This window comes from Furipterus horrens, unplaced genomic scaffold, assembly GCF_987537825.1.
Source record: "Furipterus horrens unplaced genomic scaffold, mFurHor1.1.pri manual_scaffold_17, whole genome shotgun sequence".
NCBI lineage: Eukaryota > Metazoa > Chordata > Mammalia > Chiroptera > Furipteridae > Furipterus > Furipterus horrens.
The window spans coordinates 110,319,530-110,342,290 of record NW_028327187.1 but is presented as its reverse complement, the minus strand read 5'-3'; the positions used below and the strand labels follow the sequence as shown (position 1 = coordinate 110,342,290).

The window sequence follows — 22,761 nt, the reverse complement described above, 5'->3', positions numbered from 1 at the left end:
CCAAAGGGCCAACTAATATGTTTACTCACCAGCATTTTCTTCCGAAGAAATGGTTATTGTCAAAACTGGTGGGAACTCCAAATGCAGAATGCTTTTTTTCTATGAAATAAAGTTAGTAATTTATGTTGATTTTACTGTGTTGAAAGTGCAACGTACAGCCAAGGTTGAGAACTGGAGGTATTTAGTTGTAATGATTATTTTTCTCCTTTCTTAGATATTTCATTTGGCCCCAATTTAGTTGTAATTACTACTTTCTTCATTTTGATGGTCTCCGTCTGTAAATTTCCCCAGTGTGTGGGAAGGGGAGGGTGGACATATCTTTCTGCACTCCCACCTGTGTCTTTGGATGCCCTATCTTCTTAAGAAGACATCAATGGCCATTGTTGAGTATTACAAAACTGACACCACATCCTAGCACATTGCAGTTCTTATTCCACAGCATTGCTCCTCTATTTCCCTGAGGGGTTTTAAGGTTATGCATCAGCATTTGTTGTTTTTAAACTCATCATCTCTCCTCTTCTTTCGATTCCCTGATTTGTCTTGTAAAGGTAGCTCTGGGCCACTCACGTTTCTGCTTCTTTTCCCTAAACTACATGACCCAACATCAGCCTGACAAGCCCAGGATTGGAAGAAGGGAGATGGTATTCTGGGACTGAAGGTTATCCATAGGAAGCTTCTCTTAACTTGTACTTGGATGGGGTCTAATTGAGATGATGAGAAGACTTTGAACTATGACAATATTTGCAGCCATCAAAAAGGATGTTTTCGTTGTTTTAAAGAAGGCTTAAGTTTATGATATCTGTGCACAAACCATTACTGTCTGTTTTGACACATGGCTAGAAATTTATTTCAAAGAACTGGATCAATTAGTGTAATGAATCACCCCAATATTTAGTGGTTTAAAATTTAGTGATCTGGGCTGGCTCATTGAGCTCTGCAGGGCTTGCTTATGTGTTTGTAGTCACTCATCTGGGGCTGGATGACCTAGGGTGACCTCATTCACATGTCTGGTGGTTAGCAGGCTATGGATCAGATTGAGGCAGGTAACTGGGCTGGCTACATGTGCTTTATCATCCAAAAGGCTAGCCCAGCCTTTTTCATAGAGTGGCAGTAAGCATGGGTAGGTACCAAGGTCAGCAAAAGTAGAAGCTGCAAGGCTTCTTGAGGCCCAGGCTCAGAACATGTACAATGTCACTTCTACCACATTCTGTTGGTCAAATCAAGTCACACTCTTGACAGGAAGCACTGAAAATTACTGTGGCTATTTTTGAAATCTACCACAATAACCAAACACCCTTATCTGCAAACTTTTAATGTATAAACTAAAAGGGATTTGGAGTTATTGCACTAATAAAGTAACTCTCACTTTCATTCAAATAGACTTTGTAAGTGGAAGAGAAAGGTCTGGTAATTGCCTGTGGTCATGACAATGAATGATCCATGTAAATATCTGTCATGTGGGTCATGTCAGAAAAATATTGTGAGCAGCTATTCAAATGGTAGTGTGGTGAGGTAAAAGAGCATGAATCTTAGAATCAGACAGATCTGAGTTCAAACCCTATCTCCCCAACTTGTTAGCTGGATGGCCTTGAGCAAGTTATTTAACCTCTCTAAGCATCAATTTTCTCAACCATAAAACAGGAAGAATAATAATGCTTAAAGCACATGGCTGTTGTGAGGATTAAATGAGATTATGCTGTAGTGCCCAGCACACAGTATAAAGCCATTTCATGCTAGCTTCCTTCCCAATCCCTTTATTTCTTTGAAACTCATGTATAGTGGGCATAGTAACTCTCTTCTACTCAGAATCAAAGCTGCCCTGCATGATACCAGCTTTTCTTTTTCTACGTATTGTATGTCTTTGAGAGATGACTTTGATATAGTATTTTCAACCTGGGATCTTAGCAGTGCTTGTGAACATAAGCTTACAGTTAAAAATTCCAAGACCATCTTAGTTTTGGTGCAAGAAATTATTTCACATTTTTGAGTTGTGTATAGCTGGTTTTTCTTTATGGTCTGGATATACTGTGGAATTTTGGAAACCCACCATAGGAAAAGGCTTTAAAGTAATAGAAGGGGCCCTGGCTGGTGTGGCTCAGTGGACTGAGCGCCGGCCTGTGAATCAAAGTGTCGCTGGTTCGATTCCCAGTCAGCGCACATGCCTGGGTTGTGCACCAGGCCCCAAGTTTGGGGCATGTGAGAGGCAACCACACGTTGATGTTTCTCTCCCTCTCTTTGTTCCTCCTTTCCCCTCTCTCTAAAAAATAAAAAATAAAATAAAAAGTCTAATATATATATATGTATATATATGTATGCTTAAAAATATAATAGAAGGTGAGCAGCAATGTATGGGAATGGTGTTCTCTCAGACAGGATACATTTACCAGATAAGGTTTTCAAACATATCTCGGAGCTCTAAGTAGTGAGGTTGGTCTTTGGGGTTAGAGGTGGCCAGATTAGACAAAACCTCTGTTTCTCCTGTGGTACATTCCATAGGGCTCCATTTTGGCTAAACCATCATAATTCCCACCAAGACAGCACAGAATGATAATGATTTTATTTATTACTTTATATGCATTGCCAATATATGCAAAGCTTTATAGCTTGCCATAAATTGAGAGGGATTATCACAGCTGTTACTTATTTTAACAGGTCACAATACAGTAGTTTATGCCAGGTGGTTAAGAGAATTTTGAGAGAGAAGTTGTACATGCAGCCATATAGATACTAGCTTGGGTAGCTGAGCCCTGAAATTAATTTACATTTGTTATGATATAAAATATATATAAATAAACACATAGTTTCTTATGAATGAGTAAGCCATTTTATAGCAGTGATTTCTTCTGGAAGTCAGAAGGTCTCTTGTGAGCAGTGGTGGGGCAGCAGCAGTAGTAATGTGCTGCTACTAGGATAGAGGAGAAATAAGACTTAGCCACATCCATAGACATTTAGGGGATATCCAACTTGCTCTACAGAAAAAAAACTTTGGAGGCAAAATAGGGTTTTTGTTATTGGAGCCAAAGAGAAGAAAGCAGAGAAGCCATCCTAGGTAAACATAGGGAAGGTGAGTGTATAGGGAAGAGTAGAGCTGGAAATGGGATCCCCAGGGTCGCCAACAAGGTCAGTCTGGGGCAAAATGTTACCCAGCCTGGGAAGATCATAGAATCTATTGTCCTTGCAGATGCTGAAATGTGCATGTAGAGTGGTCACTTCTGGAAATGAGAAGAAAAAATAAATGCTGATGATCAGAAATCATTTCAGAAGGTGTTTTTGGTTCTAGATTTCAAAGAGCAATAAATTTTCAGAATGAGAAACCTAAAGACCTCACAGATCTTCACCTTCCTTGTTTCATAGATGAAGAAATAGACCAAGAGGATCATTTAAATATGGTCATCTTGGTTCTTTCAATAAACAAGTAAAATCAGACTGTCAAGGTATTTGGACTTTGTCAGCCTCCTCCACTCTCTCTCCCCTTCATCCACCCCACCAGTTTTTTTCCTGCTTTCCACCTCATGGTGGAAAAGGACCACATCCCCACCTGTCAGAATAATACAAAGACCAGACCTAAAGCACAGCTGGGTTTTCTCAGTAAATAGCCCTGAGATATAGTAAAGGTAATGTACCATCTCTGGAACAGGAATACAATTATTTAGCATTTTTGAGGCCGTTCTCCCATCTCCTATAAGACAGGGGTCCACTAAGATCTATTGGTATCAACAAAATAATGAAGTAGAAAAGATGAGTTTAAAACACATGTGGGGCATTAATTTTGTATCCTGCTACCTTGATGAATTCATTTATCAGTTCTAGTAGTTTCTTGGTAGAATCTTTGGGGTTCTCTAAGTACAGTATCGTGTCATCTGCAAATAAAGACAGTTTTACTTCTTTTCCAATTTGGATGCCTTTTATTTCTTCTTCTTGTCTGATTGCTGTGGCTAGAACTTCCAGTACCATGTTGAATAAGAGAGGTGAAAGTAGACATTCCTGTCTTGTTCCCGATCTTAAGGACAATGCTTGTAGGTTTTATCTCTTGAGTATTCTGCTGGCAGTGGGTTTGTCATATATGGCTTCTATTATGTTTAGGTATGTGCCCTCTATTGCCACTTTGCGGAGAGTTTTGATCATAAGTGGGTGCTGGATTTTATCAAAAGCTTTCTTCTGCATCTATTGATATGATGTGGTTTTTATCCTTCATTTTGTTTACGTGGTGAATCACTCTTACTGATTTGTAAATGTTGTACCAATCTTGCACTCCCAGAATCAATCACATTTGATCATGGTGTATGATCTTTCTGATGCATTGCTGTATTCAGTTTGCTAATACTTTGTTGAGGATTTTAGCATCTGTGTTCATCAGAGATATTGGCCTATAATTTTATTTCCTTGTAAGATCTTTATCTGGTTTTGGAATTAGGATAATGCTGGCCTCATAAAATGAGTTTGGGATCCTTTCATCCTCTTGAATTTTATGAAATAGTTTGGGCAGGAGAGGTGTTAGTTCTTTTCAGAATGTTTGGTAAAATTCACCTGTGAAGCCATTCAGTCCAGGGCTTTTGGTTTTGGGAGTTTTTTTTTTTTTTTTTTTTTTTTTTTATTACTGCTTCAATTTCATTAGGTGTAATCTGTCTATTCAGATTCTCTGATTCTTCCTGATTTGTTTTTGGAAGATTGTATGTTTCTAGGAATTTATCCATTTCATCCAGGTTGTCCAGTTTTTGGCATATAGTTGTTGATAATATTTTCTTATAATCCTTTGTGTTTCTTTGGTGTCAGTTGTTATTTCTTCTCTTTCATTTCTGATTTTATTTATTTGGGTTCTTTCTCCTTTTTTCTTAATGAGTCTGGTTAAAGGTTTGTCAATATTGTTTATCTTTTTAAAGAACCAGCTTTTGGATTCATTGCTTTTTTGTATCATTTTTTTTTTGGACTCTTTCATTTATTTCTGCTCTAATTTTTTTATTTCCTTCTGTTTACTCACTTTGGGCTTTGTTTGTTGTTCTTTTTCAAGTTCCTTTAAGTGTGAAGTTAGATTGTTTATTTGAGCTTGTTCTCTCTCTCTCTCTTTCTCTCTCTCTCTCTCTCTCTCTCTCTCTCTCTTTTTGAGATAGGCCTGTGATGCTATGAATTTCCCTCTTAGAATTGCTTTTCCTGTGTCCCACAGATTTTGGATTGTTCAGTCCTCATTTTGATTTGTTTGAAGGTATCTTTTAATTTCTTCCTTGATCTCATTGTTGACCCATTCATTGTTTAATAACATGTTATTTAGCTTCCATGTCTTCGTATTTTTTTCAGTGTTCTTCTGATTGGTTTCTAGTTTAATAGCATTGTGGTCAGAGAAGGTGCTCACAGTGATTCCAATCTTAAATTTATTGAGACTTGTTTTGTGTCCTAACATATGATCTATCCTAGAAAACATTCCATGTGCAATTGAAAAGTATGTATATTCTGCTGCTTTGGGATAAAATGCTCTGAAGATATCAATTAAATCCATTTGATCTAGTGTGTTGTTTAAGGCTGCTGTATTCTTGTTGATTTTCTGTCTGGAAGCTCTATCCATTGAAGTCAACGGGGCATTAAAATCCCCAACTATGACTGTATTTCTGTTGATCAATCCTTTTATGTCCATCAAGATTTACTTTATGTATTTAGGTGCTCCAATGTTGGTTGCATAAATGACTTCTAAGGTTATATCCTCTTGTTGAATTGTTCCCTTTATCATTATGTAGTGTCCTTCTTTGTCTCTTACTATAGCCTTGGTTTTAAAGTCTATTTTGTCATATATAAGTACTGCTACCCCAGCTTTTTTTTCTTTTCCATTTACATGAAATATCTTTTCCCAACCCTTTACTTTTACTCTGTGTATCTTTTGATCTGAGATGTGTCTCTTGGAGGCAGCATATATATAGGTCTTGTTTTCTTATCCATTCAGCTACCCTCTGTCTTGGTTGGAGCATTTAAGCCACTTACATTTAAGGTGATTATTGATAGGTGTGTATGTAATGCCATTTTATTGTTAGACTGCTTTCCTATTTTTTTCTTTCTTTCTTTCTTTCTTTCTTTCTTTCTTTCTTTCTTTCTTTCTTTCTTTCTTTCTTCTTTCTTTCTTTCTTTCTTTCTTTTTCTTTCTTTCTTCTTAAAGCAAGCCCTCTAACATTTGTTGCAGTACTGATTTGGTGTTAACAAACTCCTTTAGCTTTTTCTTATCTGGGAAGCTCCTTGTTTTTCCTTTGATTTGAAATGATATTCTTGGTTGTAGGTCCTTGCTTTTCATCACCTTGAATATTTCATGTCACTTTCTTCTGGCCTGAAATGTTTCTGTTGAGAAATCAGATACTAGTCTATCTGCTTTCCTCTTGTGGCTTTTAGGATTCCCTCCTTGTCTTTAAGCCTTGTCATTTTAATTATGATGTTTCTCAGTGTAGGCCTCTTTGGATCCAACTTATTTGAGACTCTCTAAACTTCCTGGACTTGGGTGACTTTTTCCTTCACTAGATTAGGGAAGTTTTCCATCACTGTTTCTTCAAATGTGTTCTTGATCCCTATCTTGCTCTCTTTTCTTTCTGGTATTCCCATAATGTGGATGTTGGTATGCTTCCAGAAATCAGTTGCATTTTTATATGCCAGTAATAAATTAACAGAAAAAGAAATTAAGAAAATGAGCAAAATAGAACCAGAGGCATGGAAACAAGGAAGAGACTGACGGTGACCAGAGGGGAGGGTGGAGGGGCAGAAGGAAGGAAAGAAGGGGAAGGGTCTAGTCAAGGAACATGTATTAATGACCCATGGATATGAACAACAGGGTGGGGATTGACTGGGAGAAGGAGGGTAGGCAGGGCCATGGAGAGCAATGGGGGAAGATTGGGACAATTGTAATCAAACCACAATAAAAATAAAAAAAAGAAAGAAAACAATCCCATTCACAATTGCTTCAAAAAAAAAGAATAAAATACCTAGGAATAAACCTAACCAAGGATTTAAAAGGCCTGTACTTGGAAAATTATGACAATGAAGAAAGAACAAAGTTGGAGGAATTATACTACGTAATATCAAACTATAATACAAGGCCATAGTAATCAAAACAGCCTGGTACTGGCATATAAACAGACACATAGATCAATAGAAGAGAATAGAGAGCCCAGAAATAAACCCACATCTTTATAGTCAATTAATATTCAACAGAGGAAGCAAGCACATACAATGGGCTAAAGATAGTTTATTCAATAAATGGTGTTGAGAAAATTAGACAAATACACGGAGAAAAATGAAACTAGACCACCTTCTTACACCAAACAAAGAATAAATTCAAAATGGATCAAAGACTTAAATATGAGAGCCAAAACCATTAAAATCCTGGAAGAAAACATAGGCAGCAAAATCTCGGACATTGCCCATAGAAAATTTCTATTGAATATATTTCCCCAGGCAAGGGAAACAAAAGAAAAAATAAACAAATGGGACTACCTCAAACTAAAAATTTTTTCACAGCAAAGGAAATCATCAACAAAATAAAGAGACAACCCACAGAATGTATCGCTGATACCTCTGATAAGGGGTTAATATCCAAAATTTATAAAGAACTTACAAAACTCAACACCAAAACAAACAAACAACCCAATTAAAAAATGAGCAAAGGACCTGAATAGACACTTCTCCAAAGAGAGCATACAGATGACCAACAGACCTATGAAAAGATGCTCAATGCCACTAATCATCAGGGAAATGCAAATTAAAACCACAATGAGATATCATCTCACACCTGTCAGAATGGCCATCATCAATAAATCAACAAACAAGTGCTGGTGAGGTGGTGAGGATGTGGAGAAAGGGGAACCCTTTCACACTGTTGGTAGGAATGCAGACTGGTGCAGCCACTGTGGAAAGCAGTATGGAGATATCTCAAAAAATTAAAAATGGATCTGCCTTTTGACCCAGCGATCCCATTTCTGGGAATATATCCAAAGGATCCCAAAACACTAATTCAAAAGAACATAAGCCCCCCTATGTTCATTGCAGCATTATTTACAGTTGCCAATATATGAAAGCAGCCCAAGTGTCCATCAATAGATGAGTGGATAAAACAACTATGGGGATGTTTACACAATGGAATTCCACTTAACTGTAAAAAAGAAGAAAATTTTACCCTTTGAAACAGTATGAATGGACCTAGAGAACATTATGCTAAGTGAAATAAGCCAGTCAGAGAAAGACAAATACTGTATGATTTCACTCATATGTGGAATCTAATGAACAAACTCATCTAAGAAGCAAAACAGAGACAGACTTATAGATAGAGAGCAGATGACGGCTAGTGGGGGAGGGTTGGGGGTTGAGGGATTGAGCAAAAAGCAAAAATGACTCATGGACAACAGTGTGGTGATTGCTGGGCGGAGTCGGATATAAGGGGACTAATTGGTAATGGAAAAACATACAATAAAGATTAACTTTAAAAAATGAATAAAAGCAAAAAATAAACTGTATGTGAGGCATATAATGGGTCTAATATATGGGTAGAAAATCAGGTAGTGACAGTATTTTAAAAGTTGTATAGCCCCTGAATGTCAAGGAACAGAACTAGAACTTCATTATGGATTCCCGAAGATGACTAGTAGAAGAATTAAAGCTTTGTAAACTACATAGTATCAACACGCCCAACTCTTTTTAGAGATGCTGAGCTTCCAATAACTTCAACTCTCTGAACACAGCACTAAGTCTGAAAGTAAGTGAAAGGAGCTTCACAAGGCTACAGATAGTTGTCAGCAAGCCCATGAGCTTTACCACTTAGGCTCATGCTCAGACCATTAGTAACTTTTGTAATGGATAGGTGTTACCCAGCCATGCTGTCTGTTTTCCTCAGCCCACTGTAGACTCAAACTATGGGGAAGGTGGTAGGAGGTTGAGAGAGGAATGACGGTGTAGAACTAAATATCAAGACAGAAGCTTGGAAACTGAAAAAGGAGTCTTTGAAATGTGTTACCATAGAGACCAAAATAAGCCTTAATGAATACCCTAAGTTAATCAGCAAAGCATTAAATTGTATTTTTTATCATCTGATTAAAGAGATAGGAAAGTGAATTGTTCAAGGTAGGCTACTTCTGATAATACCCCCCCCCCAACTTTCCAGTGACTTATTTCTCATACATACTGCAGTCTAATGTACATCAGCATATAGTCATTTGGGTATCTTCCATCTTGGGGTTCCACCCCCCACCCCCCATGGAGCCTCCATGTTCAGTCAGCAAGGCAGAGAATGGAGTATATGTAGAAATGGGTAGGACTTTTTACCGGCCAGGCCTGGAGGCACACATCCTTGTGCTCACATTCCACTGGCTAGCACCCAGGTCCATGCTGCATGGAACTACAGTGGAGGCTGGCTGCAAGAGAAAGAGGAAGACAGTTGAGTGAATAAACTAACTCGTTAGTTTCTTCCAGGAAAAGTATAAAATATGTTTTAAAACAATGCATGGCTTCAAAACTTCTCTTGGTTGTATAAACTAGTTATATAATAATTCACCTACACAGACTTTTACAAACCCCAACAATATCAGTTAAATAGTTATGTCCTGAGCCACACTGTAGATCAGAGGCTGGCAAACTATGGCCCATGGGCTAAACCCCACTCAGTATCTGTTTTCGTGAATAAAGTTTTATTGGACCACAGACACATCCATTCATTTATGCCATACTGATGGCTCCTTTTGAATAACAACAGCAGAGTGGAGTAGTTGCAACAGAGACTGCATGGCACACAAAACCTAAAATGCTTACTACCTGGCCCTTCACTCCATAAGGCCTTTCTGAAGCCCAAGGGGCCCAGGTATGCCCCTGGCATGCAGAACTACTTCCACTGACCTCTCAGTGACCTTTTGCATTCTTGATCATGCTGCCTTCTTGAAATCCTATTGTGCCCTGCTTTCTGAAATGGGGTTGTCCCTCCTTCTGGTCTCTTGCTTCTCTGAATCATCTCTCTGTCTAGTGGCCTCTTTTTTCCCCATTCCCCTTAAATTTTGGGGTTCATGTATCTCTTCTCACACTTACTGGGGGAGTGAACATGCCATCCCCTCCTACCTCATCCTTCCAGTCCTAGCCAGGGGGACTCCAGCCACATTCTCCATCTTCACTGGCATCTGGCAGCTCTCCCAGGAGCGTGGTGTGAGTGGGGTCGGAGGAGAGCAGCCAACTCAGACTAACTTGGGTTCAGTGTGATACTTCATATGACCACAATCATAATTCATAGTAATGTCAATTAGGAAATGCTCTTGACCAGTTCTTATGCAAACCCTGTGATTTCCTGTGACCTTGGCAAGTCCATTGTTTCACCACAATTCGTAAATTATGGAGGAGTCACGGGGCTCATGGACACAGTACTGCCCACTCATGCAAATCTTCCCAGGGCATAAATCTCCCTATTTGAAAATAGTTAGCCTGGTCAGAAAATAGTCAAGTTTTCCCTAGATGGCTTTCCAAGGCATCAAGACAAATACCAAAAACTGCATCCCACAAAGCATCTTTGGATAATTTCATTCACTGATTTTTTTCCCTTGTTATATATTAGGATCTATCCCATAGGTGGTGTGTTTTAAGTGACCCTAAATGGCTTTCTGTCTTCTGCATGTGGTTGTTATATATCGAACCTGCCCGCCTAAGGCATGGCACACACTGCCATGGTTTTTAACCCTGGTTCAACCTTAGAACTGGTTTAGTAAATCACCCTTCCCTGAAGATTAGTATATCGCAGCGAAGGCATTGTCTTTGCAGTGTTTCTAAGCTTGGGCAGGGTGAGTTGTGTCTAGAATGCAAGGTTTCAGGTCCAGAGATGAATAGGGAGAGGACGCAATGTTACAATTTTACAGTCACTCTATTCTTGTTACATGCGGGCACATGCTGCACGCCAGTCCCTGTCCTCCCTTTTGCCCGGGCTGGAGGAGTTTGGCATGGCCGGTGTCTAATTCCTCTGCTGTAAGCTAGAGACCCGAGAAAGGGGAGGTGAGAAGGGAGCCACAGGGGTGCGGTGCTGAGCAGCCGCGGTCGATCTAGTCTTTTGGTGATGGACCGAGCCCGCCGCCACTCTGGGCATGGGTAACGCGCAGCACAAGGGGTCGCGTTGCCCGAGAAGGAAACGTACAGGTACCAGAAATCCAGATCCAGGATCCTCCGTAGCCCCGGGCTTGTCTAAGTGCACAGGGCCCGCGTGTGGCCGGAGCCAGTGCGCGCCACCGAGTTTGGGGCTGGGGGCTGAGTCCTGCAGCTCACTGCGGCTGGCGGCAGGGGACGGATTAATTTTAGCAGGTTCCCTTTAGCCTAGTGGAGCCAGGAGATGCTCGCGGAGACGGGCGACTGTCTGCAGAGTGTTGCTGCAACCGCCGGCTGCCGGGGAGGTTTGGCTGCCGCATTCCCCTCCATTCACTGGGCTGTAAATCGAAGCTGTCTACACCGGCAAGGCGCTCGATCCCTGCGATCCCTACATGGCCCTGGGGCTATGTCCCGCCCAGGTCTCCTGGCACCTGATTTCCCAGTGGTCAATTAGGTGTCTCAGCCTGCAGCATTGAAGCAGTGGAGGGGCCAATGCCCCGGCTTTGATGGAGCGCGCCGTGCGCAGAGACCTCCCCAGTCGACTTCCTCATCAGAAGGCAGCATCCATTCATAATTCTCTCTCTGCCTGTGGACCGAGTTAGGCTGGAGCTGGGCATGGACTCCTACGATCTCCCTTTTTGCATGTGAAGGAGAAACTAAGATAAAGGGGGAAAGGAAAGGGGAATGCGGTCCTAACGCAACAAGGCGCTGGAAAGCCCCTGAGAGGCCTCTCCTTTGCGGGGAGAGGGAGAAGAAGCAGATCCGGAGCCCAGCGCTCCAGGCAGCTGCTGCTTCGCTGCGGAGGCAGCACGCATGCCTACCTCACCTGACGGCCGCATTCCCGGGGAGCCGGCACGGGGCCCGGCGGCGCGCCCAGGGCGCCCGGGCGGTAGGATTTCTGCAGCGGGGGAACGATGCACTGGCGGGCTTCCCAGGGCCGAGCCCGATCCTGAGAGGGTGCTGGGAGAGGCTAGCCTCGGCGCGGCGCCCCACCGCAACCCCCCGGGATGCTCCACGACTCGCAGCCCAGGCCACGCGGGTGTGTGTGAGATGGGACCAGCTTGGGGGGAGGGGATGTGGGCGGGTGACATCAATTTAAACTAATTTTTCACACCTCTGGGTGGTGGGTGAACTTGGGGGAATGAAGAGGCAAGCGCCGCAACCCCAGCGTGTGCTAGCTTGAGAGGAAATCCCTCTGGCTGAGGTCTGAAAGCTCGGTCCCCTTGGCAAAGCTGAGTGAGGGTGAGCGGGGCGGGGGCGGGGGTGGGGGTGGGGTCAAGGTGGACTGCACACAGCTCCAAAAGGCGAGGGGAGCACTCTGGCTTTCAGGGGTCTTTTATTTTTTAAAAAAGCATATTGCAGCTGCAGCTTTGAAGTTTGCCGCCTCCTCCCCAACCCCCATCCCGGATTCTGGGGCGGGGCAGTACTTTTCCACAGGGCTGCCCAGGCCCTTACCAGCTGTGTAGAGGGGGCTGCAAGGGCTGCAGTGGCTGGTGGTGGTCTTTCTGCAGAGGACATGGGAAGTCGAGGGCGCTGCGAGTGGCAGGGTGCCTTGAGGCTCAGCCTTTTGGGAGCTCTGAGAGCTGGGGAGAAGTCCAGGAGCCTACCTGGTGTCCCATCCTGTTTTCTTGCCTTGCCACTTGGTTTTGAGTGACATTTTGCCTATGCAGGGGTTTCACTGTCATGGAGCTGTCTGTGATGCTGTAAGGGAGAGACTGTTAGGATGAGATGGAAAAGAGGCAAGAGAGCGGGAGCTTTTCTTTTTGTGCCAGTGTTAACCCAATGCAGCCCGCTCCCTTGGCACACCTGTCCACCTGGGTCACCAGCTGTGGGTGTGAGTGGGGCTGCCCGGCTGCCTAGCCCTGCCAGGACTGGTGGACCAAAGCTGGACTTGCTCAGGGCATGCCATGCCAGAAATGTGTGGGCAGTAAAAGAGCGAAGCCCCACCTGGTGCCCCCTCTGGGAAAGGTTAAGCAGGCCCTGCCATGATGGTGCACGTATTTTAGCCATAGCATGGTCTGCTCTTGAGTTTGGGAGAGCCTGTTTTATGAGGTTTTTATTTTGCAGTTTTGTGCTCCTGGTTACCAGTTGTTTTTCACAGCTGCTTGTGAGCATGGCAAAGATAACAGCATCTAAAAATAGCCCTGCGGCTGGAGATGTGGCTTAGCTTGACCCTACTATTACAAAGATGGGGTCTCCCTTCCCAGATGTGTTAGTGTGAGCCAAACTTGGGCCCCCAAACAGTCTGAGACCAGATCCACACATCCTTCAGAATAGTTCAGATTCCAATCTCAAAGCAAGGAAGAGATGATGCTGGGGTGTTGGTCTGTGTGAGAAGGGCAGCAGCTCGTCCATTCATAGTGAGGCCCAAATATACTGGGCTGCAAGATTGGGGGAGGGAATCCGCAATAGAGGCCCCTTCCCCAGCCCCAGCCATTGACATCTACAGCTTTATATTTCCTGAGTTCCAACCAGCCATATCTATGGGGCTTCCTCCTCCGTGCTTTAGGGGCTAGCAGGCCACTCCCCCCAAAGGAGTTTGGCCCAGAATATAGAGAAACCAAAGGGTCCTGGGTGCAGATAGTAGCTGGGGTGCCACTCTTTCCTTTCTAAATGGAAAGCCCTGGACGGTTAAGTGAGGAACCTCTTCCTGATAAGCAAGCAGTACCCAGTCTGCCTGAAGGAGGTGGCCCCCAGCTCGTGGGGAAGGTACCACAGAAATGGAGACTTTTCAGTCATTGCAGTATAACCCCAGGTCTCCTCCTGTGGGTCCTGGATCCCCAAAGTCCCTGCTGGGCCTCTCCCATTATTTATTTTCCAAAGCTTTTACTCCCCCTATGTTCACCTTTTCCTTGGCAGCAGAGGTGGCAAAGGCCAGCTTGAAGAAAAAAGTTCTTGATTTGGTTGAACGATAGAAATCTTTTTTGCAAAAATGCACCAGTAACTGCTGAAAAAATGTAAATGCCTAATTTTTCTACAGTGAAGGAAACAAACTAAAGAGCATGGGAATTCATGAGGGAGGGTGTGAATCCCCACCATCAGTTCTCTATTCAATATGGAACTTACCAGGTGATTTTCCCATCCCTTTCAAAGTAAACTTTGATTTTTACATGTTATCTTTATTTTCTATAGGTCATATGTATAATCACTAAGCAAATATTAAGATAGAGAGCTTGATTTGGGGAAAAGAAGAGACCAGGAAACAGAACCTCTGAGAAATCCACCATTTTTCTAGTCTTCCAGTAGAGACTTGAAAATAGTTGCTGGTTTATTGGTAAAATGTCCCCATTATTTGTGTTTCGGGATTACTGATCATCAAGATTATGATGATTCAATGTAGTGAAAAGGTCCAGTGCAATAGTAGGTAACTCATTAGCCCACTTAGAAGAGTAGATGGGAAGACCATGAGTTGGGATTTCGATTTATAAAGATGTCCTTGATTTGGCTCTGCCTGTAGCAAATAAGATGTCAACGATCCCTGCTCTTAACTAGAAAGGGCCTGCTTCCTTTTGAAACTCAGAACCTGAATCAGCAATTAACTAGAGACTCACACTGAGTGTATTGGTCAAGGAAAGCTAAATACTGTAACAAATAAACCCCAAATCTCAGGAGTTTAACACAATGCAGTGTATTTCTTTTTACATAAAGTCCAATCAGCTTTTTGCATGTGATGACAGGGAGCTTAGTCTCATGCCCTCTTGTGGTTCTACCATTCCCTAAGACCTCAGAGTCCCTCCTGGGTTCCTCTGCATCTAGCCAGCAAAAGGGCAAAGAGAAAGCATGGGGGATTACAAGTAGCATACATCATCCCCACCCACATTCCACTGGCCAAAACTCAATCACATGGCCACATTTAACTGCAATGGAGACTGGGAAATGTAGTCTGTGCATGGAAATAGGGTCTCTCACTGAAGACCCTCTTTTTGGCTCTGCTTTGGGATTTGGATTTGACTGTGGACAACTCATGTGGCCAAATATACATTTCCATCTTTAAAATGGTAGTAATTCCACCTTCCCTTTCCTGTCTCAATAGGGATTTAGAGAGGTACTGAAACATAAAAAGGCTCCTAGAGGGACCATCTGGTCTAGCCTCTTTAGGCAAGGTCATTGTCATCCCCATGTTAGAGATCACTTGCCCAATATGACACAGCTAGTTTACAGCAGGTCTGGAATCAGAACCTAGATCTCCTTCTCTTGGCTCAGTGCTCCTTCCACCATGATCTGTTCACCCTGCACTCTTAAGAAAACAGTTATATTGGATGTACTTTCAGAAAGCTGATATACAGTCACTGGACAGCCTTTAATCTTGTATAATCACTAAAAACAACTATTCATATTACTTAAATTCCATGTGAGTTTTTTCCAGTTCTTAAAGTAGAACCACTTATAGTTAGAGTCAAAATAGCTAGGCACTGGCCTATGCCCCGTATGTGTATTAACTCATTTAACCTTCACAATAACTCTGGGAAGCAGGGACTATTCTTATCCTTCCCGTCGGCAGCCGTCCGTCTCGAGAGACGATGGTGTAGCTTCTTAAGAGTCTATCTGCACCGCCGAGAATGGCTGTGCAGTCCGACTCGGGAGTGACACGGTATCTGTCTCCTCCCGTGTTGAATCGACATCTTGCGATGTCGCTGGAGTGTCCTCTCCAGTGAAGCTGAAGCTACAGAGCCTGGGCAGGGTGATATGGAGGGTCTGCTGTTGCCCATGCAGCAGACCCCCCCTCTCTTCGCAGCTGAAGGATCCAAGGGAAAGACGGAGTCAATACAGCTTGGCTTCAGGTGCGCCGCAGGAGTTGCCGGTGTTGACTACAACGTCAAACCGCCTTAGGGACTCCGGCTCCGGATTTTCTGTCGGGGTTTACTCCCTTAGCCTTTCCCCTGAAGAGGTATGCCGCAAAGCAGCGGAGGTTTTTTGGAATCAGAGTTTTCCTTCTCTGTATTCTTATCCTTACTTAACAGATAAGGATACTGAGGCACAGTGAGGGTGATTGCCCAAAGTTTTACAGCTGACAAGTGATAGATCTGGGATTTTATCCCAGGGGATCTAGTTTCAAAATCCAGCCCTGGATTATTTTACTATACTACATCTCTGATCTGGTGGGCTCTGTGTCCAGCCCTCACTGGTGTGTTCAATTGACACAGACCATGATACTCAGGATTTGATAATATTCTGAATTTCCTCTCTTAGTGAGTGACCTTGAAGGTCTGATAGCGAGTCGTTTGTAAATTTGCTGAGGCACGAATTTGAGCCCCAAGCATATGAAATTGATACAAAGGATTGAGCTACTTAGCTAGTAAGGGAGCCCAACCCCCAACCTCCAGTTACCACAGCTCAGCGAGGCTTTTTTTTTTTTTTTTCTTTTAAAAAGTTGTTGGCCTACTCATCACTGGGTAGGCAGTAACTATTGTGAAGTAATAAAAATGGTTCTTTCCTTGTGAAAAGCAGCCATCCAATGAGGAAGGAGTCTTCCATACAAGGTTAAAAGGCAGTTGATTTGTTGGGGGTGGGGCAAGACGAACAGTCACTTGACTCTTGAGTAAATTGCTAGTTAGGGTTGTTTTGTCTATCTATTGTGGCATAAGAAACCACCCCAAAACTTACTGACATAAGGAACAACACTCAATCTATTGGTTCAAAATTCTTCCGTCTGAGATGGGCTCACTGGGCAGTTCTGCTAATATTGCTGGTGGTCAATCATTTTGTATGTAACATGGGGGCTAGCACTAGGCTGTTGGGACTGTGGGCTGGCTGTGCTTCTTTCTCTTTCTATTTAATATCAGGGCTTCTCCCTTTGCTAGGAGCCTCTCCATGAGGTCTCTCCACATAGTCTGTCCAGCTGGATAACTGAACTTTTTACCTAGCTGTGTAAGGTTACCAAGAGCACAAAGGCAGAAGCTTCCAGGACTTCTCAAGGGTGGGCCTCTGACTTGTTTTACCAACAGAATGAGGCAAGTTACATGTCCAGGCTAGATTCCAGGGCAGGGAATTAGCCAGGAGTATGAATACCAGTAGGCATGGAAACAGACCACCACAGTGGTGAAGTCTGAAGCTTCTGTATTTCCAAATCTGATGATTCCCAAAGGTATCAGAAGTTAACTGTACATTAAAATGTAGGTTAAACAAAGACCATTCTTTTTACTCCAATGGAGAGGGGCTATTGTATATGCTTGGTTCTTTCTCCATCTCCAAACTAATGAATCATTTATGCCCATGAAAGTACCAATGCTGTAGATGTAATGGCCCGAAAGGAAAGGGAACTGAAGTGTGTGACTTCTGCTCTTTTGCCTCTCCTATACTGTGTCTCTAAAAAGGTTTTTTTTTTGTTTGTTTGTTTGTTTTAAAAAGATATCAGTACTAACTCTCAGTTATAAACTAAGGACAGTTTCAGGAAGTCAGGAGCATACCAATTGTATCAGGAGACAAGACTGTTTTTGATCTCCCAGCAAGTCCACCTTCTGAGGTTACTTAGCATGCACAACAGAAGCCTCTGACTCCCTCATAAGGTAGAGGTGCTCTCCTGCAGAAATGGGTTAGTAAGTTCAGTTGTCAGGATTCTATTGCAGATCATCTTCCCCAGGCCCTTGAATCATTATAGCCAGTGGGAGTGCAGTGGCTACTTTGATGCACCACCAAAATTCCTCTTCCTCATCATGATTCAAGCATTCATTCCCCAAGCACTCATTCATCAGATCTGGGCACTGGTGGCTGACAGCTCATAACTAAGTCCCTCTTTGGGAATTGTCCTTGGCTGAAGAGAGCTATCTTGCCTAAGGTCAGAACCCTTCCCATGTCAGCACACAACCAATGACCGGTCCCCTTGCCTCAATTCAGGATTCTGCAGGGCCATCTCAGCTCCAGAGCTCCCCCATGGGACAGGCCAAACCTTTGTTGTAACTGTATCACAGCCCAACTTCTTTCTCTGACCAGTCATGCTTAATTCCTCTGTAGGAGTTGGCCCAAAGAGGATTTCCTACTAAGTTTCCCACACACTAATGTCTATCCCAAGGTCTACTTCCAGGAAATGTGACCCAACATAGGGGGACTGTATAGAAGATTAATTCCTACTGTGGGTTGGGCCCTGTAGCACATACAGAAGCAGGACACACAAGATAGGCTTTCCTTAAACTCTTTCATTTGGAGGAGATGAAAAATACTTCAGCAAAAATATGAGAAAATGAGCAAATATAATGTAACAGAGTCATAAGTAAGTCTGATACCTCAATGATTTTTTGCCCTCCTTACTCTACCCCTCACAACTTCCTCCTAAGTTTTTTTTTCGGGGATTGGTGATTCATGACATTGATTATATGGTTAACAATTGCGCCTAACCAGTCTTCCACCTGATTATTTCTTCCTTTGGGCATGGCACTGGCAATCAAAATTTATCTTTCAAATTAAGGCTATAATTATATTTTGATAAAGATCTAGCAGTTCAATGAGAATGAAATTTTGAGGGTTGCCAGGATACGGATGACTCTGGGTTATAGAGAAGGGTGTGCATGCAGAATACTAATAGGTGGTTCAGCACTCTTATCTAGACCTTTCCAATAGCGCCTGATAATGCCGGCCAATCAAGCACTGTTTCTCTGCTATTATTCTAGGAGGATAAAAGCGATGAAAGATATAAGCAGGGTTTTATGAATGAAAAGGTGATTCATCAGATGTCTTTTGGACTATCTTACTAGAGATAATAAATAGAGTAATAATTATGTGGTGTTACCTACAAATATAGGAGACAAAAGATTTCTCTTAATTTCTTGCCTCCTTTTTCTATTATAAATAAAAGCAAGATTTCTTAGATATTGGGTTATAGTTTTGGGACATACGGACCTGTGTTTGCAATGGTGTCAACTCCCAGGAAAATAGAAAGAGTGGAAATGTGTGTGATATCATAGCCTCATTTTTCTTTACCTTTCCTTTCCCTTTTATACTGTCTGGTTATTACTCATTCATTCATTCATTCAACAAATATGGTGTCTCAGGGTATTGTGCAAGTCCTGATGAGGGATCTAACAAAGTTTAAAATGGATAACCACATATGAAAATAATAAATATGTGTAACAATACAATACAGTAGCACCTAACATGGTTTTTGAGGAGGGAGAGGCAGTAATTTTTTTTATTGAGATAACACTTACATACAATTAAGTTCTATATAGGTCTTAAGTGTTTAGTTCAATGAACTCTGACATATACATTTGTTAACTACCTCCTAAAATAATATACACATAGGCATACCTCAGAGATATTGTGGGTTTGATTCCAGACTACCTCAAAAAAGCAAGGGATACAAATATTCCGTTTCCCAGTATGTGTATATGTATGTTATGTTTACATTAAAGTGTAGTTCATTAAATGTGCAGTAGTGTTATGCCTTAAAAACAATGCATGTACCTTAATTAAAAATACTTTATTGCTAAAAAGTGCTAACCACCATCTGAGCCTTTAATGAGTTGTAATCCTTTTGCTGGTGGAGGGTCTTAACCTTCAATTTGTAAAAAACGCAGTGTCTGTGAAGTACAATAAAGTGCAGTGCAGTTAAGTGAGGTATGCCTGCAGTACATTTCCATCACCCCAAAATTTTCAGTACCCCTTTCCAATCTTCCACCCTCTTTGGCAACCACTGTTCTGAGTTCTGTTACATAGATTAGATTTGTCTGTTCAAGAGCTTCATATAAATTGAATCATACAGTACAATTTTAAATAAATGTCTAGCTTATTTCATTCAGCATAGTATTTTTGAAATTTATCTATGTTGTTGCATGTACCAGTAGTTCATTCCTTTTTATTGCTGAGCAATAATTCTTTTTAAGAATATACCACGGTTTGTTTCTTCATTTAGTTAGGCTATTTCCAATTTGGGGCTATTTTTAATAAAGAAAGCTGCTACGAATATTTTTGTACAAGTCTTTTTGTGGATTTATGTTTTCATTTCTCTTGGATAAATATCAAGGGGTGAAATTGCTTAGTCATAGGGTAAGTGTATGTTTAGTTTTATAAGAAACTGGCAGAGATTCTTCCAAAACTGTTGTGCCATTTTACACTTCCACCAGCAATGTATCAAGAGTCCTTGTTGCTCTGCATTCTCCCAAACACTTGGTACGTCAGCAGTCATTCCAGTGGAATGAAATGATAACTCATTGTGTTTTTAATTTGAACTTCTCTGATGACAAATAATGTTGAATACGTAGTCATGTGCTTATTAGACATTCATATAGCTTCTCTTGTGAAATGTATACTTAAGTCTTTTCCTCATTTGTAGTTGAGTTCTTTTTATTATTGATTTGTAGTAGCTATTTATATTCTCTGAATGAAATTTCTTTGTCAATTATATAAATTGCAAACATTTATTCCCAGTTTGCACCTTGCCAATTTATTTTTTAATGGTGTTCTTCTAATGAGCAGAAATTTTTAAATTTTAACCAAGTCCATTCATCACTGTTTTCTGTTATGGCTTCCCTTAAGTTCATGAAAATTTTCTCATGCATTTTCTTCTAGAGGTTTTATAGTTCTGCCTTTTATGTTTATGTCTATCATCCTTCTGTAATTACATCTTGTGTATTATTCAGTTGTTCCAGAACCATTTGGGAAAAAAACAAAACAAACAAAAAAAAACTTTCTTTTCCCCCATTGAATTGATTTAATGTCTTTAAAAAAAAAATCAAACAATTGTACCTATGTAGGTCTATTTCTGGACTCTGTTCTACTCCATTGATCTATATGTCCTCTCTTGCCAAGACCACACCATCTTGACCTCCGTAAATTTATAGTAAGTCTTGAAATAAGGTAGTATAAATTCTCCAAATTTGTTCTTTTCTTTCAAGATTGTTTTAGCTATTCAAAACCTACGCATTTTCATATATATTTTAGAAACAGCATATCCATTTCTTCAAAAAATGCTGGGATTTTGATTAGCCTTTGATTTTAATTTATAGATGAACTTGGGAAGAATGGACATCTTTAGCAATGTTGTCTCTTCCAATTCTTGAATATAGTTTACCTTTGGATCATATAGGCCTTTAATTTCTCTTATCAATGTTTTGTAGTTCTTAGTGTAGATGATTTGCACATCTATTGTTAGATTTATTCCTATGTATTTGATATTTTTATGATATTGCAAACGGTATTCTTTTTTATTTAATTTTCCAATTTTTATTACTAGTATGTATATATGAATATATATTTAAATACAGCTGGATTTTATATATTTCCCTTATATCCAGTGACTTTTTAAAAGTCACCCTATCTAGTAGTTTTTGTAGATTTCATAGGGTTGTTAACCTACACAATTATATTGTCTGATATTGACAGTATTTACTACATCCTTTCTTACCCCTATATCTTATTACAGATGTCTTTCATCAGATTTTGGTATCAAGGTTATATAGGCTTCATACAATGAGTTGGGAAATGTTTTCTTCTCTATTTTATGAAAGAATTTGTGTAAATTGGTATTATTTCTTCCTAAAATGTTTTATGGAATTTGCTGGTGAAGCCATCTGGGCCTGGGATTTTCTTTGTGGGAAACATTTTGATTAAGAATTCAATCTCTTTAGAAGATATGAGACACTTTATAGTTTTATTCTCCTGTGTCACTTGTTAGATTTTTTTCCCCCAAGGAATCCTTCATTTCATTTAAGTTGTTGAATACATTAATACTGAAGAGAAGAAGGGACTTAAGCAGACAAGGAGGGGAGTCTTGGGGAAAGAATGGTGTGAGAAAAGACATGGAAGTGGGATCTCAAGTGATGTCCACTTTTGGACATGGTTTATGCCTGTCTGGTTGAAGGGGAAACTTTGGGTGAAGGAGAAGTGGAAAATAATGTTCGAAAGATAGACCACAACTGGATCAATGCCAAATTGAGGCGTTTGGACATTTTGTAGGCAATGAAAAACCCTTGGGTCGTTTTCAAACAGGGGCTTGAACTGTAGAAATAGTACTTCAGAAAGATTGATATGAAGTGATGAGCTGATAGAAAGCAATGGTAAACGTGAGTTTTTTAGAACTGGTGCAGTAGGCAGGGGTGAGCACTGCCTAGATGAAAGGAGTCTGCTAAAGAAGGAAACTAGGGAGGGTCTAGTGCTTGAAGTTTTATAAAGGTAAAGGCCTCTGAATATTTATTTTTCTGTACACAATACAATGTTATGCACCTAGTATACACTTACCACACTCTATTATTATTATTTTCTCTTTTGCCATATCTCACCTAGATATCCATCTCCTCCAGGGGAAGAACCCAAGGTTTATTCAGGCTAAAGTACTAGTATTTAGGCATTTAGTAGCCTATTAATACCAAGTAAATGAGTGGCATCTGAAAGTACACATGAATAAATGAATGAATGAACAGGCAGAATAAAGAAAAACTATTAGGATGTACTACACTATGATAACAGATAAACCAACAGAGGTTAGTGCCTTAATGCAATGAAAGTTTTATTTCTTTCTCACAGAAAGTGCGATGTAAGTCTAGAACATGTTGTCACCAAGCAGTGGAAGAAAAGAGAGAAGCAAAGGTCTTAGACAGGTTTATAAAGACCAAGTGTCAAAGTGGTATGCACGCATTAGTGCTGTCCACATCTCACTGGCTAGTAGCCAATACTCTGTCCTTTGGCTCTAATCGAACTGCACAGAAAGTGGGAAAGTGTAGATGTATATACATGGATGTTTGGTAAACACTTTGAAGAATA

The 22,761-nt window shown here is 41.1% G+C and overlaps 1 protein-coding gene across 3 annotated transcripts in view; it reads left to right on the top strand.

Moving 5' to 3' along the window:
• Nucleotides 1-22,761, top strand: part of NHS (NHS actin remodeling regulator) — a 371,143-nt gene that overhangs the window by 270,454 nt on the left and 77,928 nt on the right. Inside the window, exon 1 of one of the 3 annotated variants that reach the window (XM_090264508.1) lies at nt 11,884-12,109. The exons of the other annotated variants lie outside the window; for them this stretch is intronic. Coding sequence (XP_090120634.1) covers nt 11,884-12,109 — 226 coding nt within the window. Of the gene's footprint in view, nt 1-11,883; nt 12,110-22,761 lie in introns of those variants that run through there. 3 annotated transcript variants of the gene reach the window in all.